General features: G+C 58.7%; 2 protein-coding genes across 7 annotated transcripts; one reads left to right on the top strand and one right to left on the bottom strand.

The window, feature by feature from the left end:
• The first annotated feature begins 14 nt into the window (after positions 1 to 14).
• Positions 15 to 1,325, top strand: LOC124966941 (cytochrome c oxidase subunit 6B2). Of its 2 annotated transcripts, XM_047528853.1 has the most exons (3): positions 15 to 534; positions 952 to 1,052; positions 1,135 to 1,325. In XM_047528853.1, the coding sequence occupies exons 1-3, from the start codon at positions 348 to 350 to the stop codon at positions 1,186 to 1,188; spliced, it is 342 nt and encodes a 113-aa protein (XP_047384809.1). In that variant the 5' UTR covers positions 15 to 347; the 3' UTR covers positions 1,189 to 1,325. The 2 variants fall into 2 exon arrangements, with proteins under 2 accessions (XP_047384809.1, XP_047384808.1); XM_047528852.1 differs by having other exon boundaries at positions 952 to 1,325.
• A 4,264-nt stretch (positions 1,326 to 5,589) lies between these two features.
• Kmt5c (lysine methyltransferase 5C) lies at positions 5,590 to 12,288 on the bottom strand. Of its 5 annotated transcripts, none has more exons than XM_047528783.1 (10): positions 12,228 to 12,288; positions 10,209 to 10,442; positions 9,903 to 10,068; positions 9,500 to 9,609; positions 9,135 to 9,298; positions 9,016 to 9,035; positions 7,950 to 8,006; positions 7,233 to 7,369; positions 6,914 to 7,098; positions 5,590 to 6,746 (listed from the first exon to the last, which is right to left on the bottom strand). In XM_047528783.1, exons 2-10 carry the CDS (start codon positions 10,316 to 10,318, stop codon positions 6,253 to 6,255), a joined length of 1,443 nt encoding a protein of 480 aa, XP_047384739.1. In that variant the 5' UTR covers positions 10,319 to 10,442; positions 12,228 to 12,288; the 3' UTR covers positions 5,590 to 6,252. The 5 variants fall into 5 exon arrangements, with proteins under 5 accessions (XP_047384739.1, XP_047384737.1, XP_047384741.1 ...); XM_047528781.1 differs by lacking the exon at positions 12,228 to 12,288 and adding an exon at positions 12,077 to 12,136; XM_047528785.1 differs by lacking the exon at positions 12,228 to 12,288 and adding an exon at positions 11,584 to 12,068.
• Positions 12,289 to 14,154: the final 1,866 nt, after the last annotated feature.

Below are 14,154 nucleotides of genomic sequence, written 5' to 3'. Positions count from 1 at the left end.
GGAGAGCCCGCGGAGTAGCCCAACTTCGCAGAGATTAAAAGCCTGAGTCTGAGACTCAGCCAAAGTCCCGCTTCGGTGCCTTTGTGTGTGCGCGGCCCCCGAGGGGGCGTCGGGCCCAGATCGGAGGGGTCTCCACTGACCCCGACCGCGTTCCAGACCGGCCCCCTCCACAGCGGCTCCCATTGGCCGGGGCTGCCGGGGTCCCAGCCAATCAGCCGAGGGCCGCGTTTTCCTGAGCCGGGCGGGACCCCTCCGACTCAGAAGCCAGAGGTTCGCGGGAACCACCGCACAGAGGACCGGGCCACGCGTGGACCTGTCTGGTGAGGGCAGGACAGGTGGGACTCAGGATGGGCTCAGGAACCGGGTGCGGTCGGAGCCCCACGGAACCCCCTTCCGCCCCGCAGGGGCCACGTCCTCCGTGGACGATGGATGTGGAAACTCAGAAGCCCCCCAAGGGGAAATGGACGACCCCGCCCTTCGACCCGCGCTTCCCCAACCAGAACCAGACCCGTAACTGCTACCAGAACTTCCTGGGTGAGACCTACTGGGCCAGGCTAGAGGGCAGCTGGGCGAGTGACGACCAGCGAGGAGGGCAGGCGGGGCCCCCTGGAGACCGCGAAGACCGTTGGGTGTTGGGGATGCAAGCCGAGCCTAGGGGCGGGGCCTGGCCGGCGAGGGGCGGGGCTCGGAGCGCGGGGGCGTGGTCTGACCCGAAGAGGGTGGGGCAGAGACTTGGAGCCGGGCGAGGGAGGTCGTGCAGGGATGATCGAGGAGGAGCGTTAGTAAAGAGCAGAGCTGAGGGTGGAGGAGCGGGGCCAGGCCTGGAGGCGGTGGGGTTCGGTCATGGAGGGGCGGGCTGTGGGAGGCTGGGCGGGGGCCAGAACCCTGGGGCGGGGCCTGTCCCCGTGCGGGCGTGGTTTGCCTCTGACCCCGCCCCGCTGCACTACGCAGACTATCACCGCTGCATCAAGAACATGAACCGCCGCGGCAAGAGCACCGAGCCCTGCGAGTACTATTTCCGCGTGTACCACTCGCTGTGCCCCATCAGCTGGGTGAGCGGGCAGAGGGGCGCCGGACCCGAGCGGGCGGAGGGCTGGGGCCTAGGCTGAGGCAGCCCGCTCCCTCCCTCTCCAGGTGCAGCGCTGGAACGAGCAGATGAGGCAAGGGACTTTCCCCGGCAAAATCTGACTGTCGGAGCGGTTTTCCCGAGCAATCAGCCCCAGTGGCCCCCATCTTCTAGTTTCAGGAAGACCCGGCCTTAGTTACCAACCCCACCCCCCCAGTCTAAGCCACAAATAAAGTTATGCTGTTGCTATTGTTTCTTAGTGCCGAACCAATGATTAGGGGATGGGCATGGGGAGAACTCTAAGGCAGGAAGGTAGGAACAAGTCGAGGGACTTCCATGCCCTGCTTAGGTTCAGCCAAGGTTCTGGTATCCCAACACAATTCAGAGGCTTCAGGGAATCCTGCCTCTCAATCCCCACACCTGTCACCCAAGTGTTTATGCCCACAGCTCAGCCTCCTCCCCTCCTGTCTGGGTCATCTCCTTGGCCTTCCCCCCACCACTTCCACCCTGTCCATCCAGCCTCCAGTTCTGAGGGGTCTTCACCCTACCCAGAGCCGACAACACCCCTCCCTGCTCTTCCTGCTGACACTTCCTCCTTTCTCCACCATGTCCTGCCTGCCCACCCCCAGCCCCTTTCCCTCCCAAAGCATGAACCCTCCTTTCCCAATAGGGTTCCTGGGACTCCTCACCTCCATCCTGTCCACATCCTGAGGGCCAGAGAAGCAGCCTTCTCTGTTCTCTAAGCATCAGCCCTGTCCCGCCCCTGCGTGAGTACATGTGCACACAAATGATGCCATCTGTCCCTCTCCCAACATGTCACTTTGGTTTCTCCCAATGCCCCTTTGGGAAGCTCAGCCCAGGTCTGAATTCTTGCTCTTTCACATCCACAGCAGCTACAGCACCAAGCTGCTGAGCTGTTCTGGTTCCAGGTGTTCCTTGGACTGTTGCCTCTCCCCATGCCAAAGAGTGGCCCATGATAGAGCCCAGGGGCTCCAGGCTGGTCCTTCCCTGAACCTGCTGCTGCCTGAGACTACCCACCTAGAATGAAAGCTTTCAAAGGGAGCCCTACACCCTGGCCTAGGTGGCTTCAAGAGGCCCTGCCCAACCCTGAGGCTTAAAAGTGACTGTGACAAATTGTAACAACTCATTGGGTGACCCAGCTATAGATGGAGATGGCTGAGGGTCCCATTATCAGACCAAGCAGGGAAGGAGGGGCTGGTCAGCTCAGAGGACCAGCTCCAACCTACCCTCACTCCAAGATGACCTGTCCAGCACCCCGCCCAGAGCACACCCCACAGGAGCCATCTAGGGGGTTGGCTCCATCTGACCTTGGTCTCCCAGCTCCCTGCCTCTGAGAAGCAGGGTGTGGACATGACTGTGGTGGAGGGGACCATGTCTGGTCACTCATCCCCAAAGCCACAGAGGTGGCTTTGCTGCTGGGAGAGAAGCTAGAGGGCAGGTCAGCTGTCTGAAGACTTAGGTCACCCAGGTGGTGTCCAGAGCACAAAGCCAACACCTGTGCAGCCATGGCTACCTCCTTCCTAACTCAGAGCCAATGTCTGGAGGCTTTTTTCTGCCCCATGGCTGCCTTCCTCCTCCTCCCTCCTCCCCACCACCATCTCTTGACCACTTCCTGGACTCATATTCCTGGCCTCCCCTGCCCGTGCCTGACTTGCCTTGCCTCAGCCTGATGGACCATCATTCCACAAACCCTGATTGTCTCTTCCACACCACCTTGGCCAGCTATCCCACCACACCGTGTGGCTGCCTCACTGTCTCCTCCTCAATTCATCCATTTTTCTCTTCCCCTCCCTCAGAACTTGCTCCTCCTGCCAGCCTACCGACAAGCTCAGGGGCTTCGTGGCACTCTGCTTTGGTCATGCTTTGTTCCAGGGGACCCACCCTCTGCCCTGACACCACTGCTGCCAGCCTGCTGTTCCATGGCTCCTGGCAGGACCCTCTTCTCTCTGGCTTCAGCATCTTCCCCATCCTGAAGGTCCAAGAGCCTGGAAGGGCTCTGAGGATGGAGGCAAGTTCTGGACTGCAGCTGACCAGTCACACAGCCCAGGATAAATTCTCTAGACCCTTGTACTGTGATCTTTTCAGCTCTGATACAGTGATGCGTCCTAGGACTGTGGGAGGAGAGGGTAAGAACACAGAAACTGGAACAGGCCGGTTCTCAGAGTGTGTGGCCTCTGTCTACAGAAACAACTGGAGTCAATCAGGAGAGCACCGCGGCCCAATTCTGGTGTGCACTATTATGCTGGGCAGCGGGGGACTGGGTGGGCAGAGAGGTCCTGTAGCTCCTGGAGGCATCCGGGCAATTTGAGCTCAGCATAAAGGGTCAGAGAGCCCTTCCACAGGTAGAAGCAGAGTCTGTGGCACCCAGGGGTTGGGGGTCCTCATGACAGGTCCCTGCCTGCTCAGGTCTGAGAGCAGAACTGGTGCCTGGCACGTGATAAACACCCAGTTTCCATGTTGGCTTTCACTGTTTTGTTTCTTTCAACTCCTGTCTGCTTCTTCCTATGAATACCACGGTGTTTGTGTCTTTGGGTTCCTTCCCAGTTTCCTGCTCTGTCCCCACACGTATGATGGGGTCCTCATGCGCAGGACCCCATCAACCCTCAGATAAGCCCCTTTCCAAGCAGTTTCTTCCTCTCTGGTGACCTGAACCACCATTGTAAGCTCCAGGTCCACTGGAATAACCTTCAGGTCCCACCAGTAGGCTGGTGGCAAGAGCTTCCCTGTGGCACCCAGTGGTCAACATGGAATCCCAGGCAGCTGGGTGGGCTCAGCTCGTGCACAGTCACAGAACACTGGGCAGGGCTTCCCTCTCCATCTGTTCCTGTCTGTACAGGGACATACGTCACCTGGACATACGTCACCTCACAGGGCTGTGCTGACAACCCACTTCTCAATACACAGAGTATAAGCTTTTTACGCTGGGGGTCAACTTGGGGCCTCACACGTGCTGAGCAGTGCTCTGCTAGAGCTGCATCCCCAGCCCTGACTGCTGTTTTTGATGCTCTAACCACTGAATTTTAACCTTCTTTTCCTTGGGTTGTGAATACTTCTGAGAACTGATGAAGGCTGTGAATCCCCAGGAAAAAAGTGCATGGGAATACATATTCAAAACATATAAAGTAGGATTTTTAGAGGTGTGTGGAAGTTCCAGTGTCCATGCACAAAATCATGGGCCAAGACTCCCTGCTCTGCTATCATTCTTGTCTAGAAACTGTAGTGACAGAGCCTGAATTTCAAAAAAAGCAATCAGTTCAACTTGTGTAGGAAGACAAATTCTTTAGTGCCCACTATAGCAACAATCTCTCTTCTTTCTCCTCATTACTGCTGAGTGACCTGAAGTGCCCCGCCCCCTTTATTAGTAACATGAGGGAGAAACGGAGCAGGGTTCAGCAGGAAGGGCACTGTAAGGAAGACAGATTTCTCTTTGCAAAAGGAATGACAGATCCAGTCAACGTATGTAAATCAATTTTACATGAAAAAACGTTACCTGCTCTCAGTTTTCCTTTTCCCCATTTCCCAAGTCCACTGCCAAGGTGCCCTGCCCCAGACCATTCACAGTCCACATGGCAGTGGAGAAAGTGGCTCCATTTTCCTGCAGGCTCCCTCTCCACCAGGCTGAGGAGGGTCTGCTAACACGGATGCCTGGCATCACCCATGGAGGGTGACCGTGTCCACAGCTGGCTGACAAGGAGGAAAAACACGGGCCCCCATCCCACACATGAACTGCAGAAGTTAGTGTGGCCTAACAAGAGAAGCATCGTGAGGGTTCAGTGGGAAGCCTGGAGTCTGTAAGTGCTGGCCAGTCAGCAGCTGAGTCATTACTGTGTTCCCCTATCAAACAAGGCTTTAGGGTTGCTGTGAGTTAACAGAGGACAACAAAAATCAAGATATTGGGTTGGACTTGAAGAAACAAGACATAGCAGAACAAAGTGGCCCAAGCCTGTAATCTCATTGACTCAGGAGGCTGAGACAGGAGGATGGCAAGCTCAAGGCCAGCCTTAGCAACTTAGAGTCTGTCTCAAAAATTAAAAGGTCTAGGGATGGAGTTGAGTGGTAGGGTACCCCTGGATTCAGTCCCCAGTAACCCACCAACACAAAGAAATGAGACCTACTCTTCTGGTCCCACACAGAGCAGAGGAAGGTCCATCAGTGTCACCTCCTGAAAACCTGCCCATGCACCCTGCTTGGCTGGGCCCACCCAGCTGAGTGGGGATGTCTGACTAATAAGTGAGAGAAGGGCTCACAAGTCCCCACGTGGCCTTGGGCAAGTCACTCTGCTTGTTGGACCTGTTACCTCACGAAGGAAGCAGGAGAATCATTTCATCCTGGGTCAGAAGACATTTTCCACGAGTAGTCTCAGGGTGATGGGGTTCCTGCCTCGGGACCCTGCATCCTCAGAACCCACTGCTCTTTACCCTTTCATGAGAGCCCACCTGCCCAAGGCCTAAGCCTCCTCCTTGCCTCCCCAGCAGGCTGGGGTATCAAGAAATTTCCAAGGGTACTGCTTATAACAAGGTTTTTAATAAAATAAAATAAAAAGTTCAAGTGCTTCCAATCCCCCAACATACTCCATTCTGGTGTGGGGAGGGGAGGGGCTCCCACACCCCAGTAGCACCAGGGATAGCACCATGAGAAAGATGAGGTCGCACCTGGCCTCCCTGAGACCTGTGGGGGTGGTGAGGAGGATGAGCCCCAGACACCACCCACCCCAACCTGCCCCGACCTCAGACAGCTGCAGAGCCAGGAGCACATCTACTCCCCATCATGGGGCAGTCTCTAGGAGGGTCACCCCGAGTCAGTTCCACCTCCTCATGAGGCCTGGGCTTCTGGGGAGATGCCATGGAGTGGTCCCCATCCCCTTATGGCTTCACTCCCTGGGGTGGAGGGGCTGAGGGAAGGGGATGGCTCCTGTGGTCCTGAGTGGGGCAAGGGCAGCAAATGGCCAGGGCTCACTGCTGGGTGGGGCTGGCTCAGGGTAGCAGTCACAGAAGGTCAGAAGGTCAGGGATCAGATCCCTGGGTATGACCTAACCAACCCCCTCCCAGGGTCAGAACTGTGCTGGAGTCAAAGGTCAGCTCCTTCTCAAGAGGTTCCTTCTGGGTCTGGTGGGGAGCCTAGGAGAGAGACCTCTCCTACCCAGTCTGGCCTTCCTGCCTGACCCATCATGGCTCGTCACTATTGACATCCAGGTCAATGGAGCCATGATTGACCACCAGCCGCAGGCGCTTGGGTGGGGAAAAGGGGGCGAAGGCAAGGGCCTGCTTCGGGATGGGGATGGGGCCGAGGGTACCGGCTGGGGCAGGGGAGGCTGGTGGGGCAGGGGCCAGACGGTTAAGGTCCACACGCACCACATAAGGCAGCCCGTAGCGCCGGGCCCAGTGCCAGTCCTGCTGGGGGGCCCAGTGGGTGCGAGGGGGCAGGTCCAGAGCCACCAAGGCCTCAGCCCGCAGGCGGCAGTGGGGGCCACAGCCTCCCCATCGGTGCAGGGAGATGTAAGCAGCACGGACAGTGGGGGGCACAGGGGCCTGACGGGGCTGAGGGCGTCGGCGCTTCCGGGGGCGCACTCGAGGCTGGGGCTTGGGCAGCCACTGGAGCCAGAGGGGTGAGACGTCCAGGCGGGGGCTGCAGGGCGGCAGGTGCAGGGGCTGACAGGCAGCTGAAAGGATACAGGGGGACCAGAGAGAGAAAAGGGAGGCCATGTCAGGAGGGCCTGGGTAGGTCCTCCTCTGAGAAATGGGATGGTTCTGCACCAGGCTCTTCAGAGAAGAAAGGCAAGAAGAGGTGTGGCCGGAGGGCTGGAGGGTCCCTTCAGTCTGTGCTCACCACAAAATGGGTCCCAGTGCAGTGAGGACAGATGGGGACAGGCCCGAGAGCCCAGCAGGTTCTGCCGGCTGCCGTCCATGCCTCGCTGTAGCCGTCGCTTGGTCTCCCGGAGCTCGTACTTGTCTAGGGGCTGTGGTGGCTGCTCCAGCTCCCTGGGCCGCAGTCGAAAAGCTCCCTCGCCTTTCCTGAGGGACCAGGTTTAAAAGGGAGACAAGGACAAAGGGGGAGGCTGGGGTTAGCCGTGCTCAGGGATGGGTCCCAGGATATTTCCTGGGCCAGCTGGCCTATCCCCATCCCCCTGCCCCCAGCCTGTCCCCACCTCTCACAGGTGTAGCATTCACAGTGCTCATTCTTCTCCCCGAAGAAGCCCTCACCGTAGAAGCATGTCACTTCGTCCCCTGGCTCAATATCCCGCAGTACCTTCACACAAGCCGTGTTCCCATCTGCAGGCACAAACTGGGGCCACGCCCACTCAGCACTCCTGCCTGAGGCACAGGCTGGGCCTGACCCACTCCTCGGCCAGGCCAAGCACCCTGGTTTGAGTCCTCTCCTGGAGTAGGCTACAGCTGACCCACCAAGGAACACCATTCTGAGATGGTCAGCCCGCCCAGGGCCCGTCCTGTGCTCGAAGCCTGTAAACGACCTGCCTGCTGGCTGGCATCCACCCCTCCCTGCAGGACGATGAGCTAACCTGAACTCCCAGCACAATGCAGTGCCAACACGGTAACAGCTCCCTCCTGCACACTTCCTCAGGCTTCTCCGGCCTGTGCCAAGAACTGTCCCCTCCACACACTTAAATGCACCCCTCCAGAGCTCCCGCCAGCCTGCCTTGGGCAGCCTCCCCATTCCTGAGGTCTGCTCATTCTGCAGCCCAGTCCCCTCATCCTCCTCCCTGTTTTGAGGATCACTTGCCCAGTGGCTGTCCCCTGGGCTCCTGACCTTCCTTGCCTTCCCCATACCTGCACTTGCCTCTGCATTCCCTATCCAGAAGGGGGCATGGACACTGTCCATCTGTCCACTCAAGCATGACACTTGCCTGATGGTCTCCAGGCCAAATGACCAGCACCTCCTGCATCCTGTCTTCTTCTGGTCCCTGGATACCACCTGCAGTCAGTCCCTTGTCACCTCAAGCTCCATGACACACCAGTCTCTTCATGGCCACCCTATCCCTTCCCACTAAGCCATCTGCACACTGGCTGCCCTAGAAAGTGAACCTTATGTATGGACTTGGCAGGCGCTTCCGTGGTTCCCTGACCTAGACCATGCCATCCTAGGGCACTCTGCCTCTTCCAGCCCAGGACTTCTGGCATGACATATCCTGCCTGGGATGCCCTCTCATGCCCGTTTTCCTTCAGCACCTAGGAAAATCCTGCTTCTCCTTCAACACCCAGTGTGGTGTACTTCTGTGAAGTCTGCCGGTTCTAGATCACTAAGCAAGTTGGCCACTCCCTCCTGTGCCCATCTGCATTTCTGTCCCACCCGGTGTCTGGGTGCAGGGTGAGACGACCAGGCAAGGGCTGTGTGTCATTCATCCCAAGATCCTCTGACTCTCAGATGTCCACCTCCTGACCCCTACAACAGGAGTCTGACTGTGGAGCCTGATTGTGGCCCTTCCTCAGGTCAGAGGGGCTCCCAGCAATGGCTGCACAGTGAACACACCAGGCCTTGTGGTGTTCGCCTTTCCTGACTCCTCAGCTCTGTGCTCCAAGCCAGCTGCATTCCTCCTCATGCTGCTGTGCCACCCAGAGTTTCCTGTGGAGCCCTAGTTCCTTGTCACTGGGGCCTCTCTGGCCCCTCTTGCTCTCGCAGCTGTCTACAGGAGAAGCTGGAGTTAGGGGCCTCAGCTGTCACTAAGTGTGATGTATCTCCCCATCAGACTCAGCCTCCCCTCAGAGGACTTTAGCCAGCAACCTGGTCCGAGCCTGAGTGCATGAGTGGCCAGACTGGGAAGCACATGCCTTCCCACTCGGCCCATGCCAGATGCTGTGGCCAAACCACTGCCAGGTGGGATGGTCGGGCTCTTCATTGCCCCCAAAAATCCCTCCAGGCTGGGACCCCTCACTTCCCACATACCGGCTCCTTTCTGGTGCGGCAGGTCTTACCTTGCAGTTGGGTTTGCAGTCTGCAGCCAGTTGGGTGAGGGGGAGAGAAGAGACGTGGTAAGCAAGTGAGGGCAGGCCACCCCTCGCGGCCCACAGAGCCAGCCCCAGCCCGCCCTCACCGTGGTTGATGAAGGCAGCCGGGCCGAGCCACAACTGTGCGCTCCGCTTGCGAGTTGAGTACATGATGCTGAAGTCGTTCTCACCCGCCCTCAGCAGCCCCTCGTCTGCCTCCCGCAGCTCTGCGATGCAGCCTACCAGCAGCTCCAACTTCTCATTCTTCTTCCTGCCAAGAGGCCAGGCCGCCAGGCTCTGAGCACCGCCTCTGCTGGGGCGGCAGCCTGTCGCTCTAGAGGGATCCAGGAAGCAGGGGTTCCAGCCAGCAGACTGCAGGGGGCAGTGCTGGTCTCTCCAGTCCTGACTCCCGACCTATGGGGCCACACCTCCAGCACAGGGACTGGTCTCCCTTCCCCGCAGCCCCTTTTACCAAGCACGCGTGGACACGATCTTGGCCCCATTGGTCTCCATGGAGTAGCGGGTGCAGGGCAGGATGGTGAAGCCGCTTTCGGGCAGGAAGGAGCGGAGGTAGCGAAAGACCTATGAGGTGTGAGATGCAAGGTGAGGAGACGGGCGGAGGAGGTTGTGGGGGCTCCTGCGCTCTCTGGGGCTAGGCCTGCTCTGCCACTGACTAACTGTGCTCTGTGGCTTTGTATCCCCTCTTGGGGCCTTGATGTCCTCATCTGTCAAAGGAAGCGGTGGGACTCCATCTCAGAGGGCCCATTCTCCTAGGATTCTCTGAAGTCTCCTCAGGTGTCCCAAGGGTCAGACATTGGGGGTCTGGGGGGCTGCTTTGCTGAGGGCACGCGGCAGGCGGGGAGGGGCTCCCTCACGTGGATCTTGAGGGCAGCCTCCTGCCGTGGGCCCCGGCTCTGGAAGTAGTGGGCCATCCAGCCTCCCAGCGTCAGGGCCCGGTATGCAGCCTCCAGGTCCCGCTGCCTCAGGAAAGCTTCCAGTGCTGAGCGCAGGTGCTGCTGTCGCCGCAGGGGGGGCACAGGGCTGGGGGAGAGGGCACACCTGGGTCCCAGGGCCTTCCTGGCCATGCCCCCAACCCACCTGGAGCTGCGAGGATGGGTTGAGGGCACCAAGGAGCAAGGAGAGGGTCCGGCAGGGCCTGCCCTCACCCCAGGCTGCCTCACCTGACATTCATCTTATGGGTGCGGAAGCCGAGGTAGGGGTCCAGGACGAGGCTGGTGGCCAGGTCGTCGTTCTCACACAGTTCTCGGGCTGTCACTCTGTCGGGCCCCATGGTGCTGCATGGACCATGCTGCCTCTGGCAGACCACGAGGGCACCACAGAGCTGTGGGTGGGGGGCGTGCCCTGAGCCACTCAGAAGCCACCTGGGACACTGGGGGGCCCTGCAGTCTGCTCATCTGTAGAACAGAATGTAAGAACAGCAACAGTGACTTCACAGGGCTCTTGGGAGGATGAGATGCAACAAGTATTCTGACAATGGGGAAACCCAGTGACAAATGCAGCCCAGCTGTGTCAGCTTAGCACCTCCATCCTCTCCAGCTCTGCAACGCAGGCGCGAACCCCTCAAACTCAGGAAACCTTCCCTGCAAACGCACACCCCTGTAGGCTGCCCGCACTTGCAGAGCCCACCGGGTGGCAGGAAGACAAGTTTCCCTGTGGGCTCAGGGAGGCTGATTAATTGGAGTCTGGGATAACGCTAAAGGCTCAGCACTGCAGGAGGCAGGAGTCCGAGGGGAGTTGGGAAGAAGCCATGACCCACCTTCCCCCCTCCCTGGGCCTCTGTCTCCACCCTGTGCTATCCAGCAGCCCTCAGGAGAAGCCAGGAGGCTGGTGAAGCCCCAGGTAGTCAGGAGGGGGGTGAGGGGAGGGAAAGCAGGCAGGATTCCAGCACCTGCTCCCTCTCCAAGGTTGGGGGGGGGGGTGCTCAGAGGACAAAAGCCAAAGAAGGGGAAAAGGAATAATATGGAGACTCGGAATATGTCAAAAGAAGGAAAAAAGAGCAAGGAGGTGAAAAAACGAAGGGATTAAGAAAAACAACAAAACAAACCCTGACCCTGAAGGAGGGTCTGCTGTGTACCCATACCATGGTGCCTCAGGCCCATCTGTGTCTTGGGAGAGGGGTAGATGGGGACCGACCAGCAAGGAGGGGGAGCAGCAGAGACATCAGAAGCTACATCAGCTGGGAGAGGGGTCTGGAAAAGACAGGAAGGCTGGGGGCAAAAGAAGAGGGGGTACTGCAGAGCACACTAGGAAAAGCACTGAGCCTGGAGCAGCATGTGGATAAAGACAAAAAAATAATAATTAAAAAAATAAAGCCAGGCGCAAAGGGCAGGGAGAAGGGAGAAGAGCTACAGCAAGGGCCTGGGGGCAGAGGGATTCCGGGAAGGGTTGGGACAGGCCTGGGGGTCCAGGGAGAAACCCAGAAAAGCCAGAGGGGAGATGTGGAGTCCAGGGAGGGGCCTGGAAGAGGCCTGGGATCCTGGGGCACGCCAGGCCCAGAGACTGGGGGGTCTAGGGAGGAGGCTGGGGTTCCAGAACCTGGTTTGGGAAGTCTGGATGCTCGCAGGAGGCTAGGGAATGTCCGGGGTCCCACGAAGAAGCGTGGGAAGGCACTGAGGGTCCAGGGGAAGGGCAGGTGGAGGTTCAGAGGGAGATCTGAGGGCCCCGGAAGGGCCTGGAGCGTCAGACCAGGGTGAGGCCTGGCTGAGCGGGGTCGGGGAGGGGACTAGGGTGCAGGGAGAGCTGTCAGAGGAAGGCCCCGGGCGCGGGAGGCCCGGGAGGCGGCGGGCCAGAGCCCGGCCCGGAGTGCACGGAGAGCGTGGGGGTGAGAGAGGGTCAGGCAAGGCCCTGAGTGAGGAGCCACGGGAAGGGGCCGCGCGCCGAGCCCAAGGCCCGCCCAGCGCGGGGAGACGTGGGCGCCTGGGTGCGAGAAGGGCCGGGGACTGCAGGGGCGGGGGGCGACTGGGAGCCAGGCGGCGCGGGGCGGGGGCCGAGAGGGGGCTCAGAGGTCGGGCCCCGCGCCGCCCCTCACCCGCTTCTCCTCCTCCTCAGGCGCCCGCGCTGCCGCCGCCGCCACCTCCCACTGCCTCCTCCAGCTCTCGTCAGACCCGGGCGCCGCACCGCCCCTCCGCTTCGCGGGCCCGCCCCCACAGCCTTCACGGCCTCCTATTGGACAAGCTCACCGCCACTCATCCGCTGTTCTCGCCCTCGCGCCACTCCCATTGGCCGAGTCTCACTCTTTCCCTCCCCTCTCGGCCCCCATCGGTGCCCCGACAAAACCCCGCCACGCCCGCCCTGCCAACAGGCGCTGGGAAGTGCTGCTAGTGGCTCAAGCCGCTGTCTTTCAGCGGTTCCCCATGGAGACTTTTCCCGCCTCCTCCTCTGCTTCTGCCCCAAGTCAACGCCCTCATTGGAGGAAAGCGCGGTCGCTCGGAGCGAAACTCTGGTTGGGTGGTGTTATTCTGGTTCGTGTAGAAAGAGGGCGGACTCTGCCGGCTCCAGATCTTGTATGTCATTGGCTAACCTTGGGACGGCCCATCTTTCCATTGGCTAAGGCTTCCGCCCGTCACCACAGAGCCGCGACCTCCCTAATTCTCTTTTTCAGCCGCCAGAGGGAGAAATCCCGGCGCCAGGAGAGGAACGCGCTCTCGCCTCTGTCATCCCCGCCCGCGAGGCCTGCGGTTGCCAAGGCGACAGAACTTTATTGACAGCCCTGCCTGCGACAAAGGACCCTTTTAGGTCACTCTCCCTCTCCCTCTTACCCGGGTTCGTTCTGGAAATGTGTACCCACGAGTACTGTGGGGGCTTTCATGCTATACGAACCGGTGGGAAAGAGGGACGACCGAAAAGTAGGGGCTTTGGGGACAAGACCTGTCTCATAGGGTGCTCCCCTGGGGAACCCCCTTAATTAGGCTCACCCTCCTCTTCATTCTGAGGTAAACATAACTAGCAATTCATCATAATTACGTCCAGAATAATAAGCTCCACACTCACAGCCTACGGTCTTTGTTTTTGACGGTCTTCCCCCCCACCTCCCGTAGCGCTTAGAACAATGCTTTATAAATGCTTTATAAATGCGAACTGAATGACCAACGAATAGGGATGAGGCTGACAGTTTCTGCATTGCTCTTTGACCCTGGGAAAGTATCTTGCCATCTCTGAGTTTCAGGTTTTCATCTGTAAAACAAAGACCACCCACTAGTTTGCTTCCAGCTTCCGCATCTCCATGCTTCACTTCCCTAATCCCTTCAGCGCTCTGTGACACCTCCCTAATCCCAGCATCCCTCCAACTACAGGTGACCACACTTTCCTTTGCTCACCATCACTTTGGGCAGGTCCAGCACAGGCAGGGTAGAATCAGATCTGGGGCCTTGCCTTGCAGTGGTTCTGCATCTGGCAAGGAGACACAGGTGGGCAGAGGTGGCAGAACCAAGGCAGGGTGACCCCTGGGTGACTCACCTGGTAATCAGGCTGGAGGAGACAGACCACCAACTCCAGAGGAGAGAAGCAGCTTTACCCAGGGAAGGGGAGACAGCAAATGTACAGAATTCCACAAAATGCTCAGTTGCCAGAGGTTAGAAGTAGAATCTCAAGGGTAAAGCCCTTCTACTTGGGGCTGAACACCCTGCTCTTGCATGGAAGGAGGAGATAATGCAAGAACTCTCTGTTCAGTGTTTCTACAGAAATGCCCCAATGTCTAATATGTGAAGGATGGACAAGTGGGTCCTGCTATATTCATACAAAGCACCACTACAGGTAGCGAATGTAGATGAACCTGTATTCCCTTATCCACTCCAACAACCTGAAGCCTAGAAATAGAAATCTACAGAAATCTACATAGCCAAATGCCATTCCTCTCACCCCTCAGTACTGGGATTGAACCCAGGGATGCTCTACCACTGTGCCAGAACCCAGCCCTTATTTTTTATTTTGAAACAGGGTTTGCTAAGTTGCCCAGGCTGACCTTGAACTTGCCATCCTCCTGCCTCGGCCTCCCAGGTACTTGGGATTACTGGTGTGCACCACCACTCCTGACTGACCACAGCCAACTTCAACAAACAGCTGCCATTCTGCCCACCAGGTGACCCTGGCACACAGCCTAAACCCTAT

This window comes from Sciurus carolinensis, chromosome 16, assembly GCF_902686445.1.
Source record: "Sciurus carolinensis chromosome 16, mSciCar1.2, whole genome shotgun sequence".
Classification (NCBI taxonomy): domain Eukaryota; kingdom Metazoa; phylum Chordata; class Mammalia; order Rodentia; family Sciuridae; genus Sciurus; species Sciurus carolinensis.
Note: the sequence above shows the minus strand (reverse complement) of the source record. Positions and strands in the feature narration are given on the sequence as shown.